The 18,684-nt window shown below is 38.0% G+C and overlaps 1 protein-coding gene across 5 annotated transcripts in view; it reads left to right on the top strand.

Annotated features, from left to right (window-relative positions):
- LRP6 (LDL receptor related protein 6) overlaps positions 1-18,684 on the top strand; it is a 133,257-nt gene that overhangs the window by 68,947 nt on the left and 45,626 nt on the right. For all 5 annotated transcript variants that reach the window (XM_072333894.1, XM_072333893.1, XM_072333914.1 and 2 more), the window contains 4 exons: positions 3,859-4,055; positions 4,790-4,921; positions 13,511-13,907; positions 14,395-14,566. In XM_072333894.1, coding sequence (XP_072189995.1) covers positions 3,859-4,055; positions 4,790-4,921; positions 13,511-13,907; positions 14,395-14,566 — 898 coding nt within the window. The remainder of the gene's footprint in view (positions 1-3,858; positions 4,056-4,789; positions 4,922-13,510; positions 13,908-14,394; positions 14,567-18,684) is intronic.

Raw genomic sequence — 18,684 nt, 5'->3', positions numbered from 1 at the left:
CTCCACTTCTCTGGGCAGCTCTCTCTGAGTTCCAAGTACCCTCAAAGTATAGAATTTTTTTCTCATGTTCGTATGAAGCTTCCTGTGTTTCAGTTTGTGCTCTTTGTCCTGTTGCTAGGCACCACCAAAAAGAGCCTGGCTCCATCTACTTGACACCCTCTCTTCAGGTATTTACAAGGGTTGATATAATCCCCTCTATGTCTTCCCCAAGCTGAACAGTCCCAGGACTCTTGGTCTTTCTACATGAGGGAGATGCTCCAGGCCCAAATTCATCTTTGCAGACCTCTGTTGGACTCTCTCCAGTAATTCCCCTGCATTTCGTGAACTAAGGAGCCCAGAACTGAGCACAGTAATCCAGATTGGATCCAGTGGTCTCACCAGGGCAGAGTAGAGGGCGAGAAGAACCTCCCTTCATCTTTTGTCCATATTCTTTTTAATGCACTCTAGGATACCACTGGCCTTTTTGGCCACGAGGGCACACTGCTTACTCAAGGCCAACCTGTTGTCCATGAGAACTCCCAGGCCTTCTCCCAGGGCCTTTTTTCCAGGATGTCAGTCTGTACTGATGTACTTCTTTTGCACTTCCTTCCCATCCAACTGAGCTGACTGGAAATGGTGATATTTTAAATGTCAGTCATCTCCATCAAAATTTTTAAGGCAAATTTGTGTAATTCTATCTCTGGCCCAGAGAAGATTATTAAAATTACTGCCTGTTTATTACCATCCAATATGCAGCCAATTTGCATTCTGTTGAAGCCCTCATAAGCTCATAACATTACTTCTCATCTCTTACTTTCTCCCCATCTCTGGTATCTCTCATTATCAGAGCTAATAGGACAAGTGCAACAGTTTGAAGGAGCTCAAGAGCTTAGTAAAGAATAATAGAACAATTTGCTTTTTGCTTTTGTGTCACTCATTGAAATCAGGCCTGAGCTGAAATATAAAGTCCGAAGGTGTCCCAGCACAGAGCTGTCAGGTTGTATTGGCCCAATGAACCCTGTAGTGCAGTGCCTCAGCTGGTAGGTTGGCCAGTGTCTTCATTTGTGAGGCCAAAACCATGGAGACCTGGCTGATCTTTGACCCCAGATCAGTGCTTGTGCTGGTAAATATCAGCAGAACACAGCAGTAGATGCTACAGGTGACATTCTTTTCCTGTTCATTCACTCAGGTATATAACGTTAAGACAGAAGTCCTTTCTCCTTCCCTCACTCACCAGAAACAAAGCTTTGTAAATCACGATGCAGGCCATGTTAGAGTGCAGTTACTTCACAGCAGCTGTAGGAGGGACTTTCCTTGCTCTCTTCTCTTACCCTGATGTTAGTTCCTCATTTCTCCAGCTGTTCTCCCTCTTCTCCGCATCCTATATAGGCTGTGAATCCATCACGACAGGGAGGGCCTACAGAGCACAAACCAGCTTCCACTTCCTTGCTGACACCTACATGTTTTGTCTGCTTCTCAGCAGATCAGATGTGGCAATTGTGTTTGTTCAGAGGCAAAAAAGCACTTCTGATTTTCTTAATAGGGAGTAATGGCTTGATGGAAACTGTGTATGTGAGTTACATATTAGTAGTAAACCTCATCTTGATTAAGTGTGAGTAATATGTGCTATTGTATTCAGGCCCAAATACATTTTTATATGACAGTTCCTTATAGCTACTAACAAAAACGTCACAAGTGACTGCTTCAAGGCAGTGCCGTCAGCTATCTGCTATTCCTGAATCTCTCTAGACTGGGGCTAGTTTAAATAAAGTTGCCAGCTTACTGTATGCATTGCTACAAGGACAGATGGTTGTCCTAAAGTTAGGCACATCTAACAGCATTTGTTGTAATTGAGGATTGATTCTTAGTAGGAACTGTTGGGTAATAATCACATCTAAAATTCTCTAAATTTTAGAATGAGTTGGAAGGTATGACTCAGAAAAAATGTGGCTTCTCTTGTCTGTGAAATGCTGTCTTTGATGAAGGTTTGGTCATTAAAGGGTTGGTCCAGAACTTTGGACCTTTATTGCATCTATCCCAGATGGCAGTCATCATAAAGACTTAGATAGTTACCAGTCCTGTTCTAAAGTGAAATTATTCAAATTTGAAGGCATTTAGAGTTTGGGGGTGGGGTTGGTAAAAACGTTTATTGAATTTGAATGCCTTTATTCTTGGTGCAGGAGTATGCTTTGTCACTATGGGTTCACTGTATGGCAGGTAGATTTCAGCTGTAAATAATATTACAATAGTCTTTTGTAAGATGCTTATTTTGGGCATTTAATTAGGAGCATATATATACCTGACTCCAGACAGAGATAAGAAATAAGAGATATGTCCTACTTTCTAGTCTGAAATATCATCTGAAATTTTGCTTGGTGTAGAATTGGAACACTGGAGTGACAAGTAATGGAATGTATGTGTTTTTCTCAGGAGTCGAAAAAAATAGAAACTTTAAAGATAATGCATCTTTTTGCAGCAGCTAAGGTGAAAGAGCTGAAATGACTGCAGTCTCTTTGTACTTGGAATCATTGGCAGATTATACCTTCAAGTTTCCTGCTTTAATATTCTCTTCTGTTACATTTTAGCAGAAAATAGTTGGAAAATAAGACTATTTTTGTCCTCTACAAAACCAGTTCTCTTACTGACATCTTGCAAAAAAGATGTAGATATTGTGTGGCTGTTCTCTCAGTAAATATACAGATAATGACCTTCTTCCCTGCAAGAAAAAACTGGGAGGATGCTGCTCATACTATGTTCTATACTTGAAGAAGTATTAGAGCTATGTGTTGTTCCCTTAGGGTTCTAGTGCAGGAGATAGATGGCCAGATCCATTGTTCAGTGGGAACTTGTGAATGTGTGAATGCCTATGCACCCTCACTATTAAGAAGGATGTTGGAAGAAGCATTTGTCTAACTGGTACTTGTGTGACCTTGCTTTCAGTAGGATGCTGGTCCAGATGTTCTCCAGTGTCCCTTCCATCTGCAGTTTTTCTATGGTTCTTAATAATAATTAAAAACAAAAACAAAAAGACTACCAGGTGAGAACCGAGCTACTTAATTCCTGTTCTGAGGAACTTGGGAATAGATAATTAGTTTCTGCATCACAAGAGCCTGGAAAAACTGTCTTCAGCAACGTTTATGCAGCATTTTTGTGATGGTTAATGAGCATATATATGCATATCTACATAAAATATATAGATACAGTCTTTAATTTTGTTTATGAAGTTAGAGTCAGGGAGTGACCCACTTTTCCTCAGAAGTAACAGCATTACTATAGCAAAAGATCATTAGAACTCTGTTTAATGGCACTACTTGTAAAAAAAGCAATAGCTTAATTATCATTATAATGAATCATGAAAAGTTACATTCAGGATTTCTTCACAGTGAAACTATTGGTCAAGAGAATTAATGGAAAAAATATGGAAGAGAATAATGAATTGCTAATTGACTAAACACTGTCTCAGTTTAAAATCTGCCAAGGCTGGCAGTGATAGACGTGGTGTTTCAACAAACTGCAGTCAGATTTGCATAAAACCGGCTGATGTTCTCTTCCGTTGTGCATGGTGGTTTATAGCCCCGCAGGTATAAGGAATTAAAAGAGTGCTAAGAAATAGCCTCTGACAACCTAGGCAGGGCTTTCAGTTGTATTTCTCTTTGACTTAGTATGGGAAGGCAGCTAGAAAATAGGACCCTTGTGTTATTTACCCACATCGTTCCTGCAATTAGGTATGCTATATTTGTTTCCCCGAAAAAAGAGAAAGAGAGAAATTTTGATAAATTATACTTACACTGTAAACTTGTCTTCATAAAGGCTGTGTTTGAGCGAAGCTGTAGTATGAACTGTGTTTAAGCATTTGTTTTCTTCCTTGTACTCTATTAGGCAAGCAGTGGTTAAAGGCTCCCTTCCACATCCTTTTGCTTTGACGCTGTTTGGGGACACATTGTACTGGACGGACTGGAACACGCATTCCATCTTGGCCTGCAGCAAGTATTCTGGGGAGGACCTGCGTGAAATACATTCCAACATCTTCTCACCCATGGATATCCATGCTTTCAGCCAGAAGAGGCAGCCAAATGGTAAGTTGTCTTGCTTTATACTTTAAATACAAGTTGGAACTGATTTGCAAACATCTTAACTACTCCTTCTGTATGGTAGCAAGTGGCTTTACTTGCATTGTGATGCAATTTTTCCAGTGCAGAGACTGGGGGGGGGGGGGGGGGGGAAACAGAGAAACCAAATACTTTCTATGTTGATGTAATTTTTTTTAATGTGAAGAATAATCTCTTGCTTTTACTCTGACAGCCACATTTATGCTGTTATCATATTCCTTTTTCTCTTTAATGTGCCCTAACTTTATGTAGCATAATATTATTTTTTCCAAGTAGTAGTTCTTAAATGAAAAGCAGTGTTAATTTTGCAAACTCTGTGTAATAACCACTGTCTTAACCATTGTGTTAATTTACTTTGTTTGCATTTTTTTTAATATATATGCAACTTGCTATGCATTCAACACCAGCATGTTGAATAGTTTGCAAAAATGAGAAAAGCAGAGATGAAACAAGGCTCTTGTTTAGAGCTAAATGCTACTTCCTCAAGAAAGGAAATATTCAACATCCGTGCACTTTTGTACCATAAATACTCACTACTCGACACTTGGAATTAATTTTTACTTGCTCTGTGTATATCATTTCCTTCTTTAATCTGTGTTGCTGCCACCGATTCCACCACTCAAACACCGTATGTGTCTTGACACATGAGATGAGGTCATTCATTATCAGAAGCATTAATCTGTGTGATTTATGTTTAACAGCTACAAACCCATGTGGAATTAATAATGGTGGCTGCTCCCACTTATGTCTGATGTCTCCTACCAAGCCCTCTTATCAGTGTGCATGTCCCACTGGTGTGAAACTCCTTGAGAATGGAAAGACCTGCAAAGATGGTAGGCTTTATTTTTAAAAATCCTTTCAGGTTAAGCACAAAATAATTTGTTGAAGGGAAAAGGGGTTCTTCTAGCTTCACTATGTAATGCACATTAGGGGGGGCAAATTGTGGAAAAATCTATGCTTTTGCAGTACAAATAAATGTGATTGTAAAAATGCCCTCTACTTTTCAAAGAGGAAATAGTCTCATAGCTAAAGAGCAGTTTATCTTAATCTGTCTCTGTCATTAATTCTCTGAATGTTTTTTGGGTGTTCTATTGCTCCCTTTTCTAAAAGAAAATATAAACCTTCTCTGTTGCCTTTAAATTGTTTCTAATGTTATTTTTCATGCATTAATATTTGTCCGATAGGATTGCACAAGTAACATATTAATTTTTGAGATCTGATTTCCATTTATACACACACACATCTGGTATTTCTTTCTGTTCTCATGCATAAAGTTAGACACGTACACCTGTCTGTAGGAACTGAACAGAAAAGTGTGGTTTTAGAGATATTAGAAGTATTTCAACTTTAAAACCCAAAATATAAATTCTTATCACAGAATCATAGAATGGGAAAAGGATGATAATGAGTTTCAACCAGACCAGGCTGCCCAGAGCCACATCCAGCCTGGCCTTGAATACCTCTAGGGATGGGGGACCCACAACCTTCTTGGGCAACCTGTTCCAGTGCATCACCACCCTCTGTGTGAAAAGCTTCCTCCTAATATCTAACCTAAACCTCCTCATCCAAAGCTGCTTTTAGTGTTTCCTTGTGGTCTGATGTATATGATTTCAAGTAATTTTATTTTATATGGATAGGTTTTGTGACATTGTGCTGTGACTGCTGTAATACATTAACGATATCAATATAAACACTGGGAGATTAATTAGCTCTCATAAATAACCATCTTTATGCAGGTTGTCTTTATGAAAAATGTACAACAGAACAGAAAGATACAGCAGAATTTACTGTAAAAGCACTAAAAAAATGTATACAGAAATAATTCATTAAATTTTCATTTTATATTTTTAAAATTCTTAAGCTTGTTCACAACCGTTCAGTGTTTTCTTTAATTTCATGCTATTTCATGCTCCCTGTTGATTATTTTTGTGTGGCTATTTGTGACTGTGTGAACGTTATTAAAATAAATTGCTGCTTTTATGTAAAAATTCAAAAGCATTTCCCAATTTTGCTTTGTAAGATTATTGTACGAGCTTACCAGTACATGCACAAGATGTTTTTCTCCCATTTCTGCCAGTATAAGGAACAAACTTAAACAGCAAAGCTCTGGATTGGTTAAATTTAGTCAGAATACAAATTCGTGTACGTAAAAAATTAAACAACAACAACAAAAACTCGATATGCATAAGCACTTGATGCGGACAAACTGTTTTGTGGAAGCAAATAGATAAAGCAGTTGTTAATAGATAAACCAGTATGTATTTCCAATAGCAGAGCTGTGTGAAAATTCCACATGGGGGATGGGGAATTGCGAAGGTTTGGTCACCCACCTAACAGTGTTTGAAGGTCTAAGGACAACAGTAGTAACAAGTCCTGGAGAGAGAAATGGTTTTCTTTTGATCCCCTGCTGATAGGAAATGGGGATTTTTGTAAAGGTTTTTGAAAAAAAAAAAAAAAAAAAAAAGATTTTACAAAATGATTTCAACTTCTTGTGTAGTAATATTCATAGAATCATTGAATGGCTTAGGCTGGATGGGACCTCAAGGATCATCAAGCTCCAGTCTAACTGCTGCAGGCAGGGATGCCAACCTTCCTAAGCCTATCTAATACTAGACCAGGCTGCCCAGGGCCCCATCCAACCTGGCTCTGAAAATCATCAGCTTACTTTCTCAGCTATTCCTTATGTCTCAGAACACAAGGCTGTTGTTTTATAATCCTACTCCCTGAAAATACGATAAGCCAAATTATTTGTTCTCATTCAGCCATAACGTATATTTGGCTCACAAAACACAGCTCCTGTTTTACCAGAAATTCTGTTAAACAAGTTACTGAGACATTGAAGCATTACAGCTTGCTGTCAGTTCCTATGCAAAAAGCATTGTAAAAGAGCAATTATCACATGCTTATCAATATGATGTTGTATTTTTAACAACAACCATTCTGCTGTTGCATATTTTTTTCCAAAGAAAACCTCTCGCTGTTCATTTTTAAGAAGGAAAATGTGTGGGGGAGAGAAAATCGAGTCTGCACGTACTCGGCTCAGTGGGTGCTACGTTCCATTACTTACTAGAGTTAAAGCCAAATTATCCCACGTGCAAGAGAAACAATCTGCTACAGCTATGCCTCAGATCCATTGGTTTTACTTAACTGACAGTCCTACGCAAAGCCAACTTCTATAAAGCATATAAGGGCTAGGGGAGTCCTGGAAGCTTGTTGCTTATTGTGTTTCAGCATTTAGAGCTACGTGTGCCCAAAAACAGTTAAAACATTTTTGATCATTTTCTCTGCAGAGAATATACTTTCTTCTCACTGAATAAAGGTGTAGGTAGCAGACTTAGGGCTTATGTAGGTGACCTATAACTTGCCAGAGCTCTTCAAGTCAGGGCTTCACTGTGATCTCTGCTCACAGTTCCAAAGTCTGCAATGACTGATTTGGGGAAGGGAAGAAGGGAATGGTGGGCAAGCACAGCTAGCCTAGCCACAGACCACATTTTGCATGTAAATCTCTAGTGTCTGTATTGACTTCCTTTTTTTAGGCTGCTTAGTGATACCGGTAAAGAAAATGTATTTTCTCTTTTTTGTGTATACTTTTGAAACTAGTGTGACAAGTAGTATTTATTGAGGAGGGACAGCAGTGTGCTTATGGTTTCTTGCTGTTGTTTTTTGTGTGATTATTTTTTTTTCCTCTTTGTACTTGCCTGTTTACTACAGATGCTGTGAAAGTGGAGCTGAACCCTGAGAACAGAATATTTTCACCTCAGTTCCTCAGTTTGTTTCAGTACGTACCTACTGTGCTGAAACACACTGAAACACTGAATGAGTAATTACAGCTCATCTTGGAATTAAAACATTAGAACCGTGGGGAAAGAAAGGAAGGACAAACAGGTTAAAAAAAAAAAAAAAAAAAGAAAAAGAAAAAAGTGAAAGTGAGGCTAAGGCAAATTAATTTCTTGAAGACAGTTTTGTCTCCAAGCAGTAGAGCTAAAATCAGGATAGTTACTAAACTAAATTGTTTCATGCTGCAAGGAGCCTCTTTGTTAACGAGTTTGCTTCTCAGTGTCAATGAGCCCTGGCCAGGATCTGCAGGAATTTGATGAGTGAATTTTGAGTGCCTGTTTGTGCTGTTTGCAGTGGTTTGGCTTTGACAGATGATCCTTGCAGCCAAAGGTGAGGCTGGCTGACCCTCCCTGAGCAGTTTCCATGACAACCTAGCATTTTTGAATAATCTTGATTTATAGGAAATCTTTTTCTCTCTCTTCTGTGTTGGTTTCTTGGCTTTTTGTCTTTTATTTTTCCATTACACCTTAGGGTAATTTAACTGTTTTTGTGAGAGTTCTGGACAATAAACCCCTACCTTCTGCTTATAAACACTTTTCCATCATACTTCAGAAAAGAGTGATGATTGGGAATAAAATCAGCTATTTTCCCAACATCTGATAATACTGATAATAGAAATACACACAACACTGACAATACAAAACAGTTAACTGAGATGTGGGCTTGCAGCAGACAGATCTATTTTCTATGTGAGCGTTTGAAAACCTCTATCCCCTTAGATGGGAGGAAGAACATCTAGTTGTCATGGCCACCTTATTCTCTGTCAGTAATGTCCAGAGAATACAGTCTCTTCTGAGCACACAGTAGGGTACTCTTACCTATGCTGGCATTGTATTTGTAGTCATTTAGCTTGTTCTTCTGTATTCACATTTTTATAGAATAGAACTGTTCAGTTGGAAAATTCCTACAAAGACTATCAATACTGTCTGCCTGACCACTTTAGGGCTCACTAAAAATTCAGGCACATTAATGAGTGCATTATTCAAATGCCTCTTGAACACTGACATGCATGGGGCATCAATCACCTCTCCAGGAAACCTGTTTGTTTGTTTGACCACTCACAATAAATAATTTTTCCCAGTTTCACCTTCTCCTGAAGCAGCTCTGTGCCATTTCTGAACTGCCGTTGGTGATCAGAAGCAGAGCCCAGCACCTCCTTCTGTTCCCCCTCCTGTTAGTACATATCTGAGACTTCTCTTTTGTGGTATTACGGGCACCACTGTTCTTCTCACTCTGGTATGCTACATTTAAATGACCTGTTCAGTAGTCATTTTTATTCAAATAAATAGGTTTAGCTTCCAACTCTGTCTTTGGAATTATATTCACGTTAGTGCCTGAACACTTATCCATCCCTGTGCAACTTTGCCTGTGGTGAATTTTACTTCTTTATTTTCTACACTTGCTTTTACCAGTTCAGCTCCATGGTTTGTGCTGAGGAAAAAAAGCTGAGTGAGGAGATACAAATTTATTCATGGTCAAAAAAAAAAAAATACAAAAAAATGGCCTTGCTGTGGCCGTCCTCCTCTCTTTGAGTAAGAGAGAGTCTTTATTTTGCCCACTGGTGCTTACAGTATGTTTACCTTGTATGCCTGGGAAAGTAAGTAGAAGTTTGCACTGGGCGGACCTAAATTCAAAAACAAATTTTCTTTGTCTGAAATTGTCAGTGATTTCACTGGACGGATCAGGATGTTAATTTAATACCCAAGCTCTTTTGTTTGTGTTAAAGGAGAGAAAAGAAAAAATAATTTCAGATAAATGTCCTCTTATCCCTCTTACCTTTGTAGGTATTTTTGGTGGTGGTTTTTGGTTGGTCTGGTTGGTTTTTAAGACTGAGTGCATCTATCTATTTGCTCACTGAATGCATCTATCAGGAGCTCTCTGGCAATAGTTTTTTTCCAACTGCGAAAAGACATTTATCAGATGTGTGTTAACTGTTCTGAGGTTTTATTAATGATTTTGATTTATCATTTACAGAGAAACTACTGTATATGTCTTAGATCTAGCATTTCTTATGTAAAGGTTCCTGCGTATGTATCTGTGTAGTGTTACTGGCCCCAGCAACCACTGATGGTTTTAAAGTTCCGTAACTTACAAATGACTGAGGACTTATATGCTAGGGAAGATGTAATTAATTGTAAAGGTTAGCAGGGCATTAGACACTGAACTTAAAAGCTATGTCACTGCATATATCTGTATATTTGCTGTTTCTCTTTTTGTCCTTCTTTTCCCCCTTCAGTTAGCACAGAGATTTAAATTGTTTTGACTCCTAATAGTGACTTTTTGAAGGAAGTATTAGTTCTAGGACTAATGTAATGCACCATCCATGAGCTTGTAATCCTAGCTTTCAAAGTACTTAATAAAAGTAGGGTAAAGCTCTCAAATACAAGAGTCTGGAGTAAAGCTTTTATGTTCATATTTAGATGCCTTAAGTAAGGGGCTTGTTTTTAAAAAAATGCTGACTGTCCTGGATGTCTCCTGCACTGAGGCACTTCAGAAAGAATATTGGTCCCCAGTAGAAATGGGCTGTAAAAGATGTGGGTGTTTAGGTTTCTTTTTGGTTGTTTGCTTGTAATTTTGGTTTTTGTGTTAAATAATTTATAGGTCACTTAGGATTGATTATCTGAAAGATCAGTAAAGAGGGTAAGCAAAAGGGACTGACTTTGACAATGGTACAGCCATATGCAAGAGATGGAGCGATGAAGTATGGAGATCCTGCAGTCACATTTTGGCTTTTGCATCATAACTGCATTTTGGAGTAGAGATGAGCAAAACTGATCGATTCTGTTGTGTTCTTTCAGCTTTGAGTACCTTGAGCAGTCTTCTGACTGGTTCTTATCAGCGCCAAACCTTTTTACAGCTGGTCTTTTGCACAAGTTCAAATTGTTCTGGTTCCCAGATTGCCTTATTTATTTATTAATTTTTATTTTTGACTGCAAAAGAGATGGTAGGGCGGTGATACCATAAATGTGCCCAGCTCTTGCGTTTGCTGTTCTTGCTGTTGTCAGGACAAGCCTGAAGGTCTGAAGTGCTTTTCACCTAGCCTACCTTGGAATGAGATGTTTCTGTGCTCAGTTTCTCTTTCCTAGATGGAATGAGTGGTGATCTGACTAAGCAGCTGAGATGTCAGTTTGCTAATGCCTGAATAATAGCCTTAAAGTAAACTAAACTTTTTATTGCTTGATTGGAGTCACGTGGGAGAATGTTCGGTGAGTCTCCAGACGCAGAACACTTTTAGTTCAGGAATCCCCCGTGCAACATGGGTTGGCTGAAAGGCAGTAATTTCCTAATGCTGAATTAAGATTTAGACACACTACGTTATTGCACTGAACAAGTGTTGCAACCTGGAAGCAGGATCCTGAAACGGCTGAAATGACTTCACTTCAAGAACAATTGGAAGGTCAGCTGGTCGATTTTAAGGGTGAGCTTTTGTGAAGGCATAGATGTACTTGAGCCAGTCTTTCTGGGGAATTGGCATTGGTTCTTCAAGATGGCTGTCCACTTCAACATAGAAATTATTTTTAAATTATGCCTTAGACTTTATATGTATGCATATATATATAATAGACTATATGTATACAGCTTCTGAATTATTTGGGAATCTGAGCTTACTGTTAGTTCTGTTAGATAAAGCAATTTGTTATTATTATCAATATGTGTACAGATTTGTTTAAAGGGTAAGATGAGTAAATGACTGTGAAGTTGGTAAGGAAAGAAGTAATTAAGATTTCTTATTGAATCTTAATAGTTGTGCTTGGTTATATATTAATACCTCATATGACCATAGGCAGGTTAATACTTAGATCTTAATCATTCGTTGTTTTGTATAGTTAGTAGCAACAAACACAGATGCACATATAGACTGCTGTGACAAGATTAGTTGCTTTTGTAATCATAAAAATCTTCTTAACATGCCTGTTTTTCATTTATCCTGTCATGTGCTTTAAATTATTTTGAAGGATGCTTAGACATGTATTTTAAGGTTCCCTCTTCCTGGTATTAGTTGCTGTATAAGAGTTACTCACTAAGAGAACAGTTGAGTAATGTATACATGTGTCTTTTAATGGAATGTGTTTTAGGACGTAGGATCCGAAGCTGATCTTAATCCATTCTGGACTACTAATCAGGAACACTTGTAATAATAATCTGAACTTCAGCTGTTGAAAAGAAGAGTTTCTTGCAGCACTGCAAAAGCATTTTACGTATTTTTAATGTGTTAAAATTGCTCTCAGTGAAGCAGTGGCTGCTTTGACATCTGTCCAAAGTTTGACATTCAGTGAAGTTTCTTCCAGCACCCACCACAATTACTGACATTTAAAAAAATAAAATTGGCATCAAGCACTAAATATATATATTTTAAAATTAGCTACCTAGTTGCCTTAGTAGTTACTCTTTTAATGTCCTACTCCTTATTTATACCTTTGTAAGATCAAGGCACAGAAGCATGAACAGCATGTAGCTTTGTAATGACTCCTTTTCGCTGCAGTGTTTTTATATTTTACTTAAACCTTCCTCTCCCCCATACTTGCTCTTTTTTTCCTCTGCACTTGCACTTAGGTCACCCCCTGCCAAACCTTTCCCATCACTATTTGAGGAGAACTGTCCCAACATACTTTCCCTGCATTTGGATTGCATGCATTTTTTACCTCAGCTCAGACTTCCCCAAGGCCTAAGCTGCTCTTATCTCCCTGAGGCTCCAAACTGATAAGCCATTTAAATTGGAATGGGGCGTGGTGGTTGTTTAGCCTTCATTAGACTGAAATCTTGCAAGATAGAATATAAAATGAAAGAAGAATAAGATAGGATAGACAATAAGTTCTTTATCAGTCAGGTGCCTAGCAGTGTACTACTTCAGTAGTAGTACATTAGCAGCTTGTATTGTCCTGTGTGAAAGCATCTTTTGCAGTGCAAGCTTTTGACCTAAAAAAGCCAGAAGGGCTTTTGTATGCTTTCAGTTCAGTGTGACTCCATATTCCTTATCTTTGTATGTTCAGATATGCTTATTCTCAACAGTCTGGGGAAAAGCTGAAAATCCACCTGCTTTACATTCTCACTGGACAGTTGTTGATTCATAAACTTGATTCCTCCTTGATTTCTATGAGTTTCTCGAAAGAGATTTACCTGTGGTATTCTGAGATCGTTACATTTCTCCCTCTAAGGGTGCTGTTGAAACACACACAGCTTGTTTGTGACAGTCATCCATTTTACCAACAACTACAGTCAGTAAATGATTTAATTTTTTTATCTGAGTGACTGCAGCCCTTCTGTTATTTGCAGAAAAACATAGTATGATCGCTTCATAGCTATTTCAGTATCTTTTGGAGGGAATGATCTGGATAGAAAACAGGTCCAGCATAATAGGTTTTGGACAAGGAAATAACCAGTGAATTTCCTCTAGGTTTGTTCTTCAGAAGATTAACCTTACATTTGAAGCTTTGAGTGGTATTTTCTGCTGGTGCCCATCAGTTTAGATAGACACTATTGAAATCAGGGCAGCTGTACTCGCTTGCAGTGAATAGTGGCGAATCAGGTTTACCACTACTATACAGTGTTTGTAAGATGGTTGTGTTTTTGCCTTACACATGTAGGTGCCACTGAATTGCTGCTTCTAGCCCGACGGACAGATTTGAGACGCATTTCCTTAGACACTCCAGATTTTACAGACATCGTTTTGCCACTGGAAGACATCCGTCATGCCATTGCCATCGACTTTGATCCTCTGGAAGGGTACATCTATTGGACTGACGATGAAGTTAGGGCCATCCGTCGCTCATTCATTGATGGGTCAGGTAGTCAGTTTGTTGTCACAGCACAGATTGCTCATCCTGATGGCATTGCTGTGGACTGGGTTGCCCGAAATCTGTATTGGACTGACACTGGCACAGACCGTATAGAAGTTACAAGGCTTAATGGGACCATGAGAAAAATCTTGATATCGGAAGACCTGGAAGAACCTAGAGCTATTGTACTGGATCCTATGGTAGGGTAAGGAGCTGTTCATGAGCAATTTTTAAGTATTAGACAAAGAAGATACTTCTGTTCACATGCACGCAGATAACGGAATGCAATGATAAACTTCTAGGTCTTCAAAATGAAAATACCGGCCTCCTTTGAAAGTTAATGCTCTGAGGCTTAGGGACCACCACTCCCTTTTGACTATTTAAATTCTGTGTTTTTAGGTTTTATTTTCTCTTTAAAATCCATTTGTTTATTCCTGCTAATACAACTTGTTATGTGGCCTTGCTCAGAAGATTGGTATAGGAGTAAAAGTATGGAAAGTATCAGTCTGCTTACATGTCAGTACTATTTTAGATGTGTTGGGCATTGTTATTTAGGTAAGAAAATACAGTGGTCTTTGAAATGCATTTTTCTGTATGCTGTTTGGCTTCAGGGAATTGTAGTGCAGAAGCAGTGATGTAAATATTGAAAATTTGGTTTAATAAGACTGCTAAAGATTTTGTTTCCATTGCAGGTACATGTACTGGACTGACTGGGGAGAAATTCCAAAGATTGAGAGGGCGGCATTAGATGGCTCAGACAGGATTGTGCTTGTGAATACCTCGCTTGGGTGGCCAAATGGACTGGCATTGGATTATGCAGAAAGCAAAATATACTGGGGAGATGCAAAAACTGACAAAATAGAGGTTTGTAATTGTACCTGCATTTTTAATTCCTTGGGCTTATAGAACATAGTTACTCTACTTTTCTTAGTGTTTAAGTTCTGATACAGTTCAAAAATGCAATAGGATAATGGTTGATTACTGCTTTAAGAAATAATTCAGTTTTTTCTCTGACTTTGGGCAAGTTGCTCACTGGCCTTCCTGAGATTTTCCATTTATAAAATAGAAATAGTGTCTGTGTAGTAGATCTCTCCATGGTTTTTTTTTTTTCTTCTCTTTTTTTTTTTTTTTTTTTTTTTTAAATGATCCTTATATGATAAAGATTTGTTTAATTTGCTTCTTAGATCATTATCAAACTTTTTTCTTGGTAGTAATGTTTGTAGGTTAAACTAATGTTTCTATTATTCTTTGTGCTGCTTAGTTTAGGTGCAAGTAGGTGAATACATTTTATAGAATCAAATTTTGTAAAAATACATTATAGATAAATCAATCTCATTTTACATATAATTGTATTCCCCAAAATCTTCTGTACTTTGTATCTCCTTAGTTTTATCAGGTTTCTAGGAAGAGGATAGATTTTGCTTTCTTTCTGATATGCTGTATTTGTTCAGTTTATTATCATAAGCCAGAATGCTTTCTGGAAGCAGGAAACTTGGCTACTACCTGGATCATAGTAACCATACCTAGTTTTCCTGTATTCTGATAGGCTTGCCTTCTTTTTGTTGAGTTACAGTTCACTTCCTTAGTGAATCTATAATACAATAAGTATTTTTTTAGCACTTATCACATTAGGCACTGCATTTTCCCTAGTCTTCTGAAATTGTTTTACTTATAAATAACTTCAAGTACGTCAGCTGGAAGTCATGATCTTGTGCTAGAAGATCATGTAACTGCTCTCCATATAGTCAAAATAACTGCAAGCCTGCAAGGTGATTTGCTTTGAAGCACTCCTTGACAGAGCCTCAGGGAGCATGGTGTTCTTTGTCCCAAAAAACAGGGCTTGTAGTCTGTAATATCCCTAACTTTTTAGCAGATCCAGGAAAGAAGGGAAAGGAGACTATGTTATGTTTAGAGATTTATTTGTAATAGATTGAGTACTTCTGCCCTGATGCTGCCTTGAATTTTATTTATTTATTTATTTATTTTGTGTTTTGCAAAAGGAAGGTTAGGCATTCTCCTAACTCATCCTTACCAAAACAGAGATTATTTTCTTATTCTTATTTTTTCCCCCACACATTTCAGGCTTACTCAGACCAGAATCACAAAATCACACAGAATCACAGAACGGCCCTGGTTGGAAGGAACCTCAAGGATCACAAACCAGGATTCTGTATTCATTGCTAATGATTCTGTTTAGTGCTGGATCAGTTTGGAGTTTTTGACGAGGTTAAGCATTAGTTTACTGCTGCAGTTCCATCGAACTGGCTAGAATGTATGATATATTGTTAATGGCAATGTTACAGTGTCTGTGGCAGGACAGAAGATATCTGATCTGGCACAAACAACTTTCCAAGACAATTTACATTTTGTTGTTTTTAAGCTAATATAAGCTGATAAATGAATTTGATCCCGGTTCTCAAGTAGAATTGATGCAGGACATCCGGAAAATAATTATAACCTTATTAGTTATTTTTTCCCATGAGTTTTCAAGTGTTAGATTTTTCTTGCTTCTACTTTTTATAAAACATCAGCATTTGTTAACTACCGAGGTTTTACCCACTAGATAGCTATGCACCACACAACATTCAGTCACTGCATCCTTCAGTGTTTTGAGGAGAGAGAACTGAAAAATATAGAAGTGATAGAACTGGTGGGTTGAGATGAAGGCAGTTTAGTGGGGGGGATGGGGGGTGGGGAATAATTGAATCACACACACAAAAGGGAAAAAAACAAACAAACAGAAACAAATGTAGAATCCTATTTCTCATCACCATCTGAATGGTTCCCATTCAATTCCTGAGCAATGGAAGGCCAATTCACTGCCCAATTCCTGCCTCTCTCCCTCCCTTCCTCTTCCATCTTTTATCATTTCAACATGATATCATGCAAAATGGAATATTCTTTTAGCCAGTTTTAGTCAGCGATCCTGCTTCTGTCCTCTCTCAGCTTCTTGTGCGCCTCCAGCATTTTCACTCTGGAAGGGCAGCATCTGAGAAGCTGAAACATCTTTGGCTGTGTATGAACACTGCTCATTAACAACTTAAATATATATATTGGTGTTTTATCAATGCTATTTTCATCATGAATCATAGCACGCTACCAGATATAGTAAAAAAAAAATTATCCCAGCCAAAGCCATGGCATTAAACAGGGCTCTTATTAGCATTCAGAAAATCTTGAAAAAGCCTGGGTAAAACCTTTAAAGCAATAGAAGAAATTCTCCCACAGTTTTGCATTGAAGTTTTTGGATTTTTGTTTCATTTGGTTTGAGGTTTTTTTTGGTTGTGCTGTTTTGTGTGGTTTTTAAAAATAATTTATTATGGTATTTTTATTGCAGAAGTTGTTCATTCAGGGGGGTGTGACAGATGTATAAAATCTTGAGAGGTTTATAGAAAGTGTCAAGGACTCTTTTGCTCCCTCACAGCTATTATTGACGGAAGCATGTGGAATTGACATGAGAAAGTGATAGGTATGTGGGGGCTGGGGAAAGGTGATTCTTCAAACTGTGTAAGTTTTGGAAGTGAATGGGGATATTTAAAGCTCATTGGTGTTATTAGGAAGACTGAATATCTGTGGAAGAGAATTCCACTGAAGTTTGCATATCCATAAATTTGTGTTTTGAACCACAAATCGCTGAACTGTGAATTTCTGGAGAATCAAAGACTCTTCTTAAGAAGTTTACATGCATATTGGCTCTGTAATTCTGCTGTTCAGTAGGTCTAATTTGTTGTTTTTTATTCTCTGAGACAGGATATTGGGATGGGTGGACCTTAGGATTGACAGCCTCTGTTTTCCCATGTTGAGATCATCCTTCTATTTGTTGAATAGGGAATGTTCTTTAGTTTGTTGTATTAAATTCAGGAAAACCTCACGTTTTTCCTTAGACTTGGAACTGCTGCTTGCTCATCACATTTCAGAAAGGCAGGAATGGGCTGAACATTGATGATCTCTGATAATGATAGATTGGAGTGCCAGTTCAGTACAGATTCTGTAATTAGAAAAGCATGGATAGGCTCTATAGAGTGAAAAGGGGTGTTCATCCAAAAGAATATTTCAGTCTTCAATAGATTGTTTCTTCTTTATTGCGCTAAGTAATGCAAATACAGTGGAGAGTCTCATTACCAATGAATCTTAGTGATTTTTCCCCAGGATTTTGTGTGGTCTCTATTTTTTTCTATTAGATTGTTTATGCTATAGTAAGCTACAGAAATATCAGGCTATAATGTCATATCATTACCTATAATAGCTAAAATATTACTGACATTTCAACTCTTCCCTTTTCCTTCCACTGCCTTTCTCTCCTGTGGCAACCATGAATTCTGTGACTTGTAACAGCTTCCCTGCCCTCCTCGTTCTTATTTCTTTTTAAATAACTGTTTACGAGGAGATGGTTTGATCTTCTGTATATTTTTTAAGCTTGCATTTGCAGAAAAGACAGTGGAAGAGGTGCAACAGAGAATATAGTTGTGACAGGGTCAAAATAAGAAACTCAGAATTGAACATGAAGATATCTGGTACATGCCTGGTCTCTGCTTCGCTTGTTTGTGTCTGTGTGTGTCTGGAATGGGAGTGAGGATAAAATCAGGAAAAATGTGTTTGGATACTTTATTGCATTTAAGTACTATTCCATACCTGGTTTTAAATAAAGCATGCTTTTTCCTGTTCAGTATGTGGAATTCTTCAGAAACATTATTTAATTGCAGCGCAACTGACATTAATGTTTCTTGCAAGCTATGTTTCTGGTTTGTTTGTGCCACATAGGAGCTTTTATTATTTATATTTTATGCACTGTTTCATGCTATGCTGTTCTGGAGCCCCCAGACGATAATAAAGCATCAGCAGGGGTTAATGGAGACTGGCAGGGGGTACAGCAGGGAGCTTTTGTTCCCATTTTATCTGGCAGCCTGCAGCAGGCAGAAGCAGGCTGTGGCTCAACAGCTTCGTCATTTATCTCGGTCAGGTTTCACTGCTGATAAACTTCT

The sequence above is a fragment of the Excalfactoria chinensis genome, chromosome 1, assembly GCF_039878825.1.
Source record: "Excalfactoria chinensis isolate bCotChi1 chromosome 1, bCotChi1.hap2, whole genome shotgun sequence".
Classification (NCBI taxonomy): Eukaryota; Metazoa; Chordata; class Aves; order Galliformes; family Phasianidae; genus Excalfactoria; species Excalfactoria chinensis.
Note: the sequence above shows the minus strand (reverse complement) of the source record. Positions and strands in the feature narration are given on the sequence as shown.